The sequence below is a fragment of the Geotrypetes seraphini genome, chromosome 4 (genome assembly GCF_902459505.1).
Source record: "Geotrypetes seraphini chromosome 4, aGeoSer1.1, whole genome shotgun sequence".
Classification (NCBI taxonomy): Eukaryota; Metazoa; Chordata; class Amphibia; order Gymnophiona; family Dermophiidae; genus Geotrypetes; species Geotrypetes seraphini.
The window spans coordinates 96,003,827-96,016,936 of record NC_047087.1 but is presented as its reverse complement, the minus strand read 5'-3'; the positions used below and the strand labels follow the sequence as shown (position 1 = coordinate 96,016,936).

Here is a 13,110-nt window from a genome sequence, read left to right as displayed (position 1 = left end):
TATTAAGGGGATATGACCCGCGAAGGAAGCGGTGGTGCCGTTGGATGACCATGGAATAAAGGGAGTGCTAAAGGAGAACAAAGCCATCGCCAACAAACTGAACACATTTTTTGCATCTGTGTTTACCGAAGAAGATATACACAACATACCAGAAGCCGACAGGCTATACGCGGGAAACGAAGGTGGGAAACTGACAGGGTTGATGGTCAGTCTAGAAGAGATATGCAGACAAATTGATAGACTTAAAAATGATAAATTCCCATGACCAGATAGCATCCATCTGAGGGTACTGATGGAACTGAAAGGGACTATAGCTGAACTGCTTCAACTGATAGCCAATCTATTGATCAAATCGGGAAGAATTCCAGAAGACTGGAAGGTGGCGAATGTTAAGCTGATCTTCAAGAAAGGTTCGAGGGGTGATCCGGGAAACTACAGACCGGTGAGTCTGACCTCAGTACCAGAAAAGATGGTAGAGTCGTTGATAAAGGACTGCATCATTGAGCACCTTGACGGGCACGACCTGATGAGGACCAGTCAGCATGGTTTCAGCAGAGGAAGATCTTGCTTGCCAAGCTTGCTGCACTTCTTTGAGGGAGTAAACAAGCAGATAGAAAAGGGTGACCCAGTCGTCATTGTATATCTGGATTTTCAGAAGGCATTTGACAAGTTTCCTCATGAACGACTACTTCAAAAAATTGCGAGCTATGGAATCGAGAGTAAAATACTCATGTGGATTAAAAACTGGCTGATGGATAGGAAACAGAGAGTAGGAGTAAATGGACAATATTTGGACTGGAAAAGTGTCACCAGTGGAGTGCCGCAGGGTTCGGTGCTTGGGCCCGTGCTCTTCAACATATTTATAAACGATCTGGAAATTAGCACGACGAGTGAGGTGATTAAATTTGCAGACGATACTAAGATATTCAGAGTAGTGAAGATGCAGAAGGATTGCGAAGATCTGCAATTTGACATAAATACTCTCGAGAAATGGGCCACAACATGGCAAATGAGGTTCAACGTGGTTAAGTGTAAGGTGATGCATGTTGGTAACAAAAATCTTATACATGAATACAGGATGTCCGGGGCGGTACTTGGAGAGACCCCCTAGGAAAGAGTCTTCGGAGTACTGGTCGACAAGTCGATGAAGCCATCCGCGCAATGCGTGGCGGTGGCGAAAAGGGTGATCAGAATGTTAGGAATGATTAAGAAAGGGATCATGAACAGATCGGAGAAGGTTATCATGCCGCTGTACCGGGCCATGGTATGCCCTCACCTAGAATACTTCGTCCAGCACTGGTCGCCGTATATGAAGAAGGACATGGTACTACTTGAAAGGGCCCAGAGAAGAGCAACTAAAATGGTTAAGGAGCTGAAGGAGTTGTATAGCGAGAGACTGAGAGGGGACATGATCAAAACATTCAAGATACTGAAGGGAATAGACTTAGTAGATAAAGACAGGTTGTTTACCCTCTCCAAGGTAGGGAAAACGAGAGGGCACTCTTTAAAGTTAAAAGGGGCTAAATTCTGTACAAACGTAAGGAAGTTCTTCTTCACCCAGAGAGTGGTGGAAAACTGGAATGCTCTTCCAGAAGCTGTTATAGGGGAGGGCACCCTCCAGGGATTAAAGACAAAGTTAGACAAGTTCCTGTAGAACCGGAACATATGCAGGTAGGGCTGGTCTCAGGGCACTGGTCTTTGACCTAGGGGCTGCCGCAGGAGTGGACTGCTGGGCAAGATGGACCACTGGTCTGACCCAGTATGTAAAATGTCTCATTTAAATTCATAGTGGTTGCTGAGAAAACTGTAAAAAAACTATGGGGAGATGGTTCAGTGGTGTTGCGAGGGTGAGCAGCGTATGGGGCGGTGGCACCTCTTCCCCGCCCCCCCCTGCCACACATGCATGCCCCTTCCCCATACCTTTTTAACTTTGGCACGAGCAGCCCCTAACTTACTGCCCGTGTCAGCTTTGGCACTCTCTCTGACGTCACTTCCTAGGCACTCGTACCACGGCAGGGGGAGGCAGGGGAAGGGGGAGCGGAGAGGAGGAGGGGTGCCAACACCCCAAGCAAGATGGCACCCAGGGCGGACTGCTCCCCCTTACTACGCCACTGAATTGGTTTCTTTTGTAAAGCATCCATTGTGTCCCAGAGTTGACTGGGTTATGAGCATTATCAATATTCTATGTAGTAAAATTACAACCAGATGTCTCCAATACAAATGACACAAAAAATGAACAAGCAGATCAGTCCAAATAACAAGAAGTCTGATTTATTAGTATCAATGACCCGACGTGGCCACGTTTCATCCACAGGCTACATCAGGGGTAATGGCTGCAGAGGAAAGCAACAAAGAATAAGCCCTTGCTAATCAGCACTTCTGTATCACACAGCAAATCAAAACTCCTTGATCAAAACGGCAGCAGTTCTTCCTCAAAGGTAAAAAGAAGTGACGTTTCTCCCAGCTTGTGGGCGAAATGTGGCCACGACGGGTCATTGATACTAATAAATCAGACTTCTTGCTATTCAGACTGATTGGCTTCTTTTATTTGGACTGATCTGCTTGTTGGTTTTCTATTTGATTTGTGGCAGATCATTGCCTCTTATTCGTGTTGCAACAATACAAATGATATAGTTTTAAATTTATACCTGAAAGACATAATACAAGAATTTTAAAACTAATTACCAGATTCAGGCTGTAATATTTCTTGCGTCTTGGAATTTTCAGGTGAAGAAGGATCATACTGCAAATTATTTGGAACTAAAAGACAAAAATAAAAAAGAGTTATATCAATTGTGAACTCTATAGAGCAAACCAATAGTAATGTCTACATTTAGGAACTCTTTTTCTAAAATATGGTAAGTTTTTGCATGTGGTAAGCAAAAGAAAAATACTTCCACAGAGAAACTAAATTTGACAACACGACCTTCTGGTATAGAAGGTCTCAGGAATGTCTGGACTGTTGCTGAAATAAAATAAATAAAACCTATGGTTAGACTATTGGAAGATATCAGTTCATCACTAAATTCCCATCGATGCATTTGATCTGAGATTTTCACCATTTTAGGGACATTTTCTACTAACAGCAATTTATTTTGATCCTTTACAAATCAGCTTTCAAGCTATGCTCTGTTACCACAAAACATATTATATAAACTACTCATTGTTATGAATGAAGAAAACTTTATCTCCAGTAAATTAGAATGCAAATCATATCTGAAGATGAGGTCCGTAACATTGAAAAGCTCCTATTGGTGACATTTTTGTCACCAGTGCCTAAATTCGGGATTGGTGCCTAACTTTTAATTTTTAATTGGCTTAATCGGTGTGGTAATTAACCATGCCAGTTTTTATCCATTCAAAAAAAATAACAATTAAGCAATTTAAGATTTTGCTGTTGAGCTCATAGGATGCCCAGCAATGCCTAAATGGAGGTGTCCACCCATGCCTATCAACGCCTAATAAGTTGGTGTGATTATGGGTGGAGAATAGGCGTGGTTGATTTAGGTCATCATATTTCAAAAAAGATATACAGTAGAGGCACTAGAAAAGGTTCAAAGAAGAGCGACCAAGATGATAAAGGGGATGAAACTCCTCTCGTATGAGGAAAGACTAAAGAGGTTAGGGCTCTTCAGCTTGGAGAAGTGACAGCTGAGCGGAGATATGATTGGAGTCTACAAAATCCATCAAAAATTACAAAGACTAGGGGACACTCTATGAAGTTACAGGGAGATATTTTGAAAACCAATAGGAAGAAATATTTTTTCACTCAGAGAATAGTTAAAATCTGGAACACATTGTCAGAAAATGTGGTAAGAGTGGTTAATGTTGCTGATTTAAAAAAAAGGTTTGGACATGTTCCTGGAGGAAAAATCCTTAGTCTGCTATTGAGACAGACATGGAGGAAACCACTGCTTGCCCTAGATCAGTAGCACAGAATGTTGCTACTATTTGGGTTTTGGCCAGGACTTGTGACCTGGATTGGCCACTGCAAAGATGGGATTCTAGGCAAGACGGACCACAGGTCTGACCCAGTAAGGCTATTTTTATGTTCTTATGACAAAGGTGCCACCAAATTAGGCGAGTGGAAAGCTTGTCTAATGGAGTGGCACCTATGTCTAGGATGCCCAGCAATGCTGAAGTCCGCTTAGGCGTCACTAGATATGATTCTATGCGCCATTTTTTTTATTGACAACTGCACCAAGCAACACCTACAATGTAGGTGCCGCTCTGTGCTGTTTAAAGAATCAGGCCCTTCAGGTCCTTTTCTGAATTAACAAATAAATATAATCTTTCTGAGTCTCAAGAATTTTGATAGGACTAAAATAGATTTTTGGAGTAGCTTAGTGGTTAAAGCTGCTGCCTCAGCACCCTGAGCTTGTGAGTTCAATTCCCTCTGTAGCTTCTCTGGGCAAGTCACTTAACAGTTCATTGTCCCAGGTACAAAATAAATACCTGTCTAAAATATGTAAACCACTTTGATTATAACCAGAAAGGTAGTATATTAATTCTCATCCCCCTCTTTGCCATGTACCAGAGTTGCAACAATTTATGTGGAATCAAAATAAACCTAGCTGCTCAGCTTCAGTCTTCTACCAGTACCTTAAAACCCAATACAGATCAAATGGCCTCCAAGATGTATAGGAGAAAGATTGCGGTCTTGTAGAAGACTGGAAATAATTTTGATACCACTAAAATCAACTGAGCATGTCAGTGAGCCTACTGCAAATTATTTTCTTTTTTATGCAAAAGCCCCCCTAAATACCAAGATGTTTATTTAAAGCTGGTCTTCAAAAGACAGATGTACAAAAAACAAAATCCAACAGGTCTGCAGTAAAGGAATAGTGAAACCAAAACAAGAAAAGACTGCAGAGCACTATACAAGATGCAGGCAATGTTTATTCCAATAAACAATTTGTTGCGCACAAATAAACCACCTTAGAAAGGTAAAGGGACCCAACACGGTCCGTATTTCGAGCAACACGTCTTCATCAGAGGTCCCAAAATGGTGGTAAAAAATGTATATATGCAACGGTTTTGTCTGGTGAGTGGACTGCGGTGTATGGTAAAGCGTGTCACTGCTCAAAAGGCTGCTACTCTGAAATAAAATAGTATATGGGAAATAAGAAACAAACCAGATTTCTTATGTGGTAACAGTATAGAAGTCATCTACTCCATGTGTGGGAGGAAATAAATGCAGAAAGGCCTTTTTGCCTTGTTGTCAGCTATTATGCAACAAACGGTAATGGTAAACTGGAAGAATGCCAACTTGCTCTCTCAACAGTTCTGTTGGAATTCAATATGCATGATCTCCAAAGCTGAGAAGACAGTCTCAATCAAGACTAATAGAGTGTTAGCCACATCAAGATTTTGGCTCCCAACTGAAGAGTATCTCACTAAATTACTGTAAATCTTGATATTTATTACCCTGAAAGTGGTTTATGGTCTCACTTGGCTATTATTTTTGCATCCACGGAGAGATTTGTAAGTTGTTGATTGCTAGCTGCTAATTGCTAACAATGTTAATTTCATTTTGACTTTTCTTTCTTTGCCCCCTTTAAACTAACTACGTAGATGACTTTAATATTATGCTCTGTATCTAACAAAGTTTCAATAAAAAGATTGAGCTTTTTTTAAAAAAATGAATTTCTAAGGGAGAGAAAAGGATTGTATAGATGAACAGAAAGGGCAGACTGAATAAGCCTGTATCTGTCTTTTTCATCTATGTTATTATCCCCGTCCAATTCAAATGATGGACTATCAGCTCTTCAACTTAAGACGAGAAGGACATAATAAGGCTGAGTGGCTCATTTACTGTAAACCATGTAAACACTGCCACATCAATATGTCAGTCGGATGATGGCAGCGTACTTGGGAGACCCTTGATACAGCTCCTTGCGAGCGAAACATGTCGGGTCAGACTCCCAGGTTCTTTGGCTGAGATAATTAGCAGAGATAAGCTAAGTATTCAAGCACTTTACCTTTATAAATTGCTATATTTGAGATATTTATTCATTATTTATTATAAATATTGGCACATTGGCACTTTATAAATATTAGAAGGGACAGCCAATGATGAGGCACCACATAATTCTTCCCACAGTTACAAGACATACAGCGGTGGAGTAGTGGGGCTGAGGCTTCCTTGGAAAAGCAAGATGGATTGAGATAATAAAACAAACATATCCAACCCTGATCACATTTCATTGAGACAAAATAAAATTGAGGCCTCTCATGCTCTACTAGAATCTTAGACCAGAATGTCCCAATACAGAGCCCATTCTAAAATACTTGGAGAAATTATCATTTATGCGCTGGCTACATATGGCATGAAGATTCATGTTAGAAAACAAAATCTAAAATATCAGCAGGTCAAACCGGGCATATAAATGTTTGTTATAGAATAGCTAAAAAATGCGGCAAAAAATTGTTATAAGTGTGGTATATCCAGTCAAATCTTTGTAAATGTAGAAATGATAATAGTCTGGATGGAAGTAAACTTCTTTTTCCTTTTCAAAAAGACGCCTCAGCCCCACCACTCCACCGCTTATAGTGTTTCATACCGCGGGAAGCATATTGTGGTGTGAGAAAAACTTTTTCTCACAAACTATAGGAGTCGGATGACAGCGGCACCCTTGGGAGACCCTTGATAAAACACCAGGACGTGTGAAACATGTCGGGTCTGACTCCCTGGGTTTTTGGCTGAGATAAGTACTATCTACTTTCTAAATGATATAGACGGATAGCAACAAGTAAAATCAGTTTGAAATATTTATTCATTTTTAAACTAATTAAAAGAGTAAAGAAAAAAGAAAAAATTAGATGAAAACTTTTTTCAAAAATTGACAGCCAATGATGGAGCACCACAATATGCTTCCCGCGGTATGAAACACTATAAGCGGTGGAGTGGTGGGGCTGAGGCGTCTTTTTGAAAAGGAAAAAGAAGTTTACTTCCATCCAGACTATTATCATTTCTGTTATAGAATAGCAACATAAATGTTTATATCCTTGAACATAAACATTTATCTTAGCCATTTTTAAAAACATAAACATTAATTTTTCTTGAAGTGATCACAGAGCCCGGTATCACTTGCTATTTTGGCTTTCAAGGGGATACAACAAGCACCAGGGAATTAAAGGATGACCTCCCCTAGACCCTTTAGTGGATTACTGCTCAAGAGGAACACTTTTCTGGAATCTAGATATTCTAAGTAGCATGGATAAACCCAAACATCAATTTTTTAGGATAGAAACATTTATTCCCCTTCTGAAGTGTGGAATAAACACTAATTTTTAAGCCTGTTCTAGTACCGGCCAATAGAAACCTAGACCATAGTTCCTCACCATTTGCACTTTATTCAAATTTAGATATGTAAATCTAGCTTTATAAAATTGGATAATTTTGCAAGATAAACACTTATGTACTGGTTTAAGCACCTCTAAAACGTGAATGGCACTTCTAAATTAAGCATCTATGCAATGCATTGATAGTAGAGAATTAGCCACTGTGTCAATGCACATTAATGTGAATTAATTTCTAGAAAAACACAGTCTCTGTTTCCACCACTTCTTCTGGGAGACTGTGCCACGCATCTACCACCCTTTCTGTAAAAAAAAATATTTCCTCAGATTACTCCGGAGACCTCTTAACTTCATCCTATGCCCTCTGTTTCCTTTCAAATGAAAGAGACCCGACTCATGCACATTTATATTATGTAGGTATTTAAACATCTCTATTATATTTCCCCTCTCCCGCCTTTCCTCCAAACTATACAGATTGAGATCTTTAAGTCTGTCCTCATACGCCTTATCATGAAGACCACACACCATTTTAGTAGCCTTCCTCTGGACCGACTCCATATTTTCATATCTTTTTGAAGGTGCGGCCTCCAGAATTGTACACAATATTCAATTGCAGAATTAGTTAATAGGCCACATTGAGAAAATGGGGGTTCTGTTACTTAACATACATTAAATTTCATTTTCATAGGATAGTAAATGAAGGCTTTAATTTCAATATGAGTTTCATCTAATTGCTAGTAGGTAGGTCTCTAACAACACCAACCCCTTCTTTTACTAAGGTGCGCTAACCAATTAGCGCGTGATAAATGCTAACACGTCCATAGACTAACATGCACGCGTAAGCGTTTAGCGCACGCTAATTCGATTAGTGCGTGCTAATCAGTTAGCGCACCTTAGTATAAGAGGGCCTAATATCAACAGCTGAAATGGTACTTGAGTTGATGGCCAAGTGTAGATTCAGAAGACACACTTTTACTCATTGTGGAGTTGAAGCTTTTTGGCAGGAAACTATGAGAATGTCTGCAATGTTACTGTGGCCTCTGAAACCCTGGAAGAACTGTTTCTAAAGAAGTCAGTATAGTACCTTCACATTGATTTAAAATGTTAATGCAGGCTAGTAAATGAGGACACTAAATTTGTTTATAAAAGGATTTCACCAATTTTGTTGCAAATGCAAGACACATTCCATCTGTAGCTAGACTTTCCCAAAAACGAATTCCAGCTAATTAAAGCAGTATGTGGCTTGTAGCTTAGGATAACCTAGAGTAATAAATCTGTAGGGGGTGAATGGACCCTTGGAAGAGTTTTACATGAATGGTTCCACATGGATTGTTTGCCAGTTATGTATATGGAAACATACTGTAAATAACAATAACGCAGTACTCAAAATATGTAAATGCTGTTCCAAGTTTCAAGTTTCAAGTTTATTAAGATTTTGATTTACACGCTCATTTTGCCCAGTTCAGTTTTCCTCTCGATATAAAACACTCTTCCCAGTTTTATTTGTATCAGTAACTTTTTAGATTCCTAAACAATACTCGATAGTCACTATTCAACAGCAGCATTGGAATTTCAATTTTAAGCCCCCTTCTTACATAGGGTGATAGGCGGTTGATTGGGCCCTGCCCTGATGATGGCACAAGGGGTACATAAAGAATTTATTTGTCAGGACCAGGGCCAGGACCAACTCTAGAGCTGGAGGACTGAGCAAGCTAGCATCAGACTGTCCGCTCACTAACTCCAATATTGTAGACCACACCACAATTGTAAACTCTAAACTTGAACTTTATTCTCTCTGTTGATGAAAGAATTAGTTCTCTTAAACAGTTCAAACTTATATCCTTTACTTTTCTCCTCTTCTCCAAAAAGGTGTTACAAAAAAAAAGAACTTAAAGGTTCTTGTTGAGCCTGTTCTTTTTAACATTTTTGGATGGATTTACCTTTTTGCGGATGATACCAAAACCTGCAATAGAGTAGACATGCCAGATAGTATGAATAACAGGAGAAAGGACCTAGCGAAGCTTGAAGAATGGTCTGAAATTTGACAGCTAAGATTTAATGCTAAGAAATGCAAGTCCATGCATTTGGGCTGCAAAAACCCAAAGGAATGGTACAGTTTAGAGGGTAAAGAACTTATGTGCACGATAGAAGAGTGGGACTTGGATGTGATTGTATGTGATGATCTTAAGGTGGCCAAACAGGTTGAAAAGGTGATGGCGAAAGCTAGAAGGATGCTAGGGTGCATAGGGCGAGGTAAGGCCAGTAGGAAAAAGGAGGTATTGATGCCCCTGTATAAGACTTTGGTGAGACTTCATTTAGAATATTGTGTACAATTCTGGAGGCTGCACCTTCAAAATGATATAAAAAGGATGGTGTCGGTCCAGAGGAAGGCTACTAAAATGGTGCATGGTCTTTGTCATAAGGCGTATGGGGACAGACTTAAAGATCTCAATATGTATACTTTGAAGGAAAGGCTGGAGAGGGGAGATATGATAGAGATGGTTGGCTGCTGATATCAATTTTGAGGCTTTTTCTCCACTCTTTTGACAAAATGTTTATCGGGGGTATGTAGCCTATCTCTGGTGAGTGAGATATATATTATTGTAGATTTTTGAGTTTATTTATCACTCTGATTTTTTCCTTGTGTGATAACTAACTTTACAAGATGGCTCAAGCATGGAATAGCGGATTCCGCTTTTCAGGCGATCAGAGGACAGACATTTTACAGGCTCCTTAGTTGTCATTATCTCTGGAGAGTGTGATTAAGAATTCCAAATGGTCAGAGTTGTTTGAACAAGCCAAAAGTATGTCTATCACGGAGGTCCACAGTGCTGCAATGGTGGACTATTGCAAAAAAGAAACCATTCCCCATGGATTACGTATCAATAAAGCTCCCCGGCTGTTTATGGATGACAAGTCATTTATTGACTAGTGGAATGCCATACTTAACCAATGCTCTCTAGATTTAATGCTTCTTGTCATCCAGACTTCCCAGGAGAAATTGAAAATGGAGTCTCAACAATTTAATGTTAAGGTGGAGACTTTTAGGGAAGAGTTGGATTTTCAACAACAATTTCAAGCATTACAGTCCAAAATTGAGAAATTTAAGGAAGAGTTGTGATTGAAAAAGCTTAAAAAAATTTCAGCGTGATCAACAGGACTACACAGATGGATTTGTGTACCACTGGATGAGAGAAGATGACGGTGGTAGAGCCCAACTGGAGATGACCACTACAGATTCCTCTGTTAGTAGTGATGACACAACCAGCACAGAATAGCTTTTTTAGGACGACGAGGACAGCCGTGCCGGGGGAGACGGCAAGCGAACAGAGTACAGATTCAAGGGGGCCCCATCAAATGGTCCAATCGGAACACCAGAGGGGAGTCATTAATTTGTCTTCCAGGCCATTCACGGATCAAGAGATACAAGTCTTGGACAAAGGGCTGTCTTATTTACCAACAAAAGCTTATGATCCATTCCAACTTAGGACAGACCTGGAAAATTTTTTTAGAACATTACAACTTTGGTTGTATTTTTCTGATTGTGAACCCAAATATGACCGTTCTGTGATCCATGACAAGAGTACCTGGGTCCCCCCAGGTCATGTTGACCCTGTGTTGGCAGGGTTTAAAGCCTTGGTATATACAGAGCTAGAGAAGTTGGAGAGAACTTAGCATCATATGCGTAATAATTTGACCCCCCCCGTCAAAGAAAAATTTTGACATCCTTGCAAAAAGATACAGATATAATTTGCAAGGCTGACAAGGGAGGGGGGATAGTCATTCAGGATAAGGTCAAATACTACCAAGAAGCGTTTCGACAACTGAATGATAGCTCTGTATATTCACATTTGCCAGGGGATCCCTCAGACAATATTTTTGCTAAAGTGCTGGAAATTTTGAATGAGGGCAGGAAGGCTGTTTTTTTGACCAAACCTGAGTATCAGTTTTTGACACATCGGATGTTTAAGGTACCGGTTATATATTTTTTACCAAAAGTGCACAAAGATTTATTCCACCCGCCGGGCCATCCGATGTCAGCTCGAGGGTCAATGCTGGAACGAGTGTGTAAATACATTGACACGTTTTTGGTCCCGATGGTTTTGGAGATACCTTCCTACATACAAGACACGACTCATTTCTTGCAGTGTTTAGAGGATCAGCAAAATACTGCCTCTGTGATCTACCTAGATTCCCTGGATGTATGTTCCCTGTATACCTGCATTCCGCAGGATGAAGCGATGTCAGTAGTAGAAGTTTTAAATAACAGAACTCGTCCACATCTAGTGCCAATTGATTTTTTGTCAAAACTTACGTCCATGGCAATGTCTCAGAATTATTTTATTTTTGATAGGGAATTTTTTCAACAACAGATGGGAGTGGCCATGGGGGCATCTTTTGCCCTGTCAATAGCCAACTTGTATATGGCTGGTTTTGAACAACGCTGGATTTATTCTTCCAGCGTTTTTGCACATGTACGGATGTGGCGACGCTACATAGATGACATTTTCATCCTATGGGATTCAACCAAGGCAGAATTGGATATGTTTTTGAGGTGTTTGAATGCGTGTCATTCGTCTATCAAGTTTGAGATGACAGCTGACAGTTCAGTACTATCTTTTTTGGATGTGAAGATTACTTTGGAGGAGAACCAATTTAACACTTTGGTGTTTTTGAAACCCTCTGATCAGAACACCTTTTTGGAATACACTAGTATGCATCCAGCAGGGCTGAAGAACAACTTACCTGTATCCCAATTTTTTTGATACAGACGGATTTGCAATTCAATAGGGCAATTCATAAATCAAGCAGAACCATTAAAACAGCGTTATAGAGAGAGGGGTTACCCTCACAAAGTAATACAGAAATCCTGGCAGAGAGCTAGGTTTAGTTATAGAGAGCAGCTGCTGCAATATTGTACTCATGGCACAGATGATAAGGTGGTGCCCTGTATTATGAAATATTCTTCTGTATCTCAACGTTTGGGCAAGAAGATTAAGAATATTTGGCCCATGATGCAAACAGCAAGGTGTTTCTCTGATCAGGAGTGCAAAATAGCTTTTTCACGCAACAGGAATCTCAACGACATACTATGTAAGGCTGATGTGTGGCCTACTTATGAGGAGGTTAGGGTGGGACATTTTCGTTGTGGCAAATGTACAGCTTGTGATGTCATGCAGGATGGTATTATGGCACGGATTCCAGGTAGAAGATCAGTGAAATTACATTCATGTTCCACGTGTGAAACAGTAGGAGTGGTCTATGGGATGACTTGCCCTTGTGGGCTTTCATATATTGGCCACAATGCCAGATGTTTTAAGACGCGATTGTTCGAGCACCGGTCCAACATAGTGTATAAAAAAGAAGTGGACATTCTTACCCAACATTGTGTCACAGAATGACCCAGTTTTGAAGAGTTCAATTGTTTTGTGTTGGAACATGTATCTGTCACCTCATGGAGGGGCAATGTGAAGCATCTTTTGTATCAGTATGAGCAGCACTGGATTTTTTATTTGGGCACTTTATGGCCTAATGGGCTTAACCAGCGGGTCGAGTGGGTCGCGTTTTTTGGATGAGTTGGCAGTATCGAGCAAGTTTATGTCATCAGCTGTTCTCCCGGTTCAGTTTCGGCGGCCATGACCCGGAAATGCCCCCGGAAGTAGAATGTTCGTATTCCTTTAAAGCATCAGCTGTTTCTTGTGCCGGCGTGCACAGAACGGGAGCAAAGTTTCTGGCTGATAATTATTCCCTGAAGAAGCCCCTTGTATGGTGAAACAAGGCACTTATTGGAATCTGGGACATGGTCTT

General features: G+C 40.4%; 1 protein-coding gene across 50 annotated transcripts in view; it reads right to left on the bottom strand.

Moving 5' to 3' along the window:
- Positions 1-13,110, bottom strand: part of ABI3BP (ABI family member 3 binding protein) — a 433,553-nt gene that overhangs the window by 225,486 nt on the left and 194,957 nt on the right. For all 50 annotated transcript variants that reach the window (XM_033942670.1, XM_033942663.1, XM_033942658.1 and 47 more), the window contains one exon: positions 2,686-2,760. In XM_033942670.1, coding sequence (XP_033798561.1) covers positions 2,686-2,760 — 75 coding nt within the window. The remainder of the gene's footprint in view (positions 1-2,685; positions 2,761-13,110) is intronic.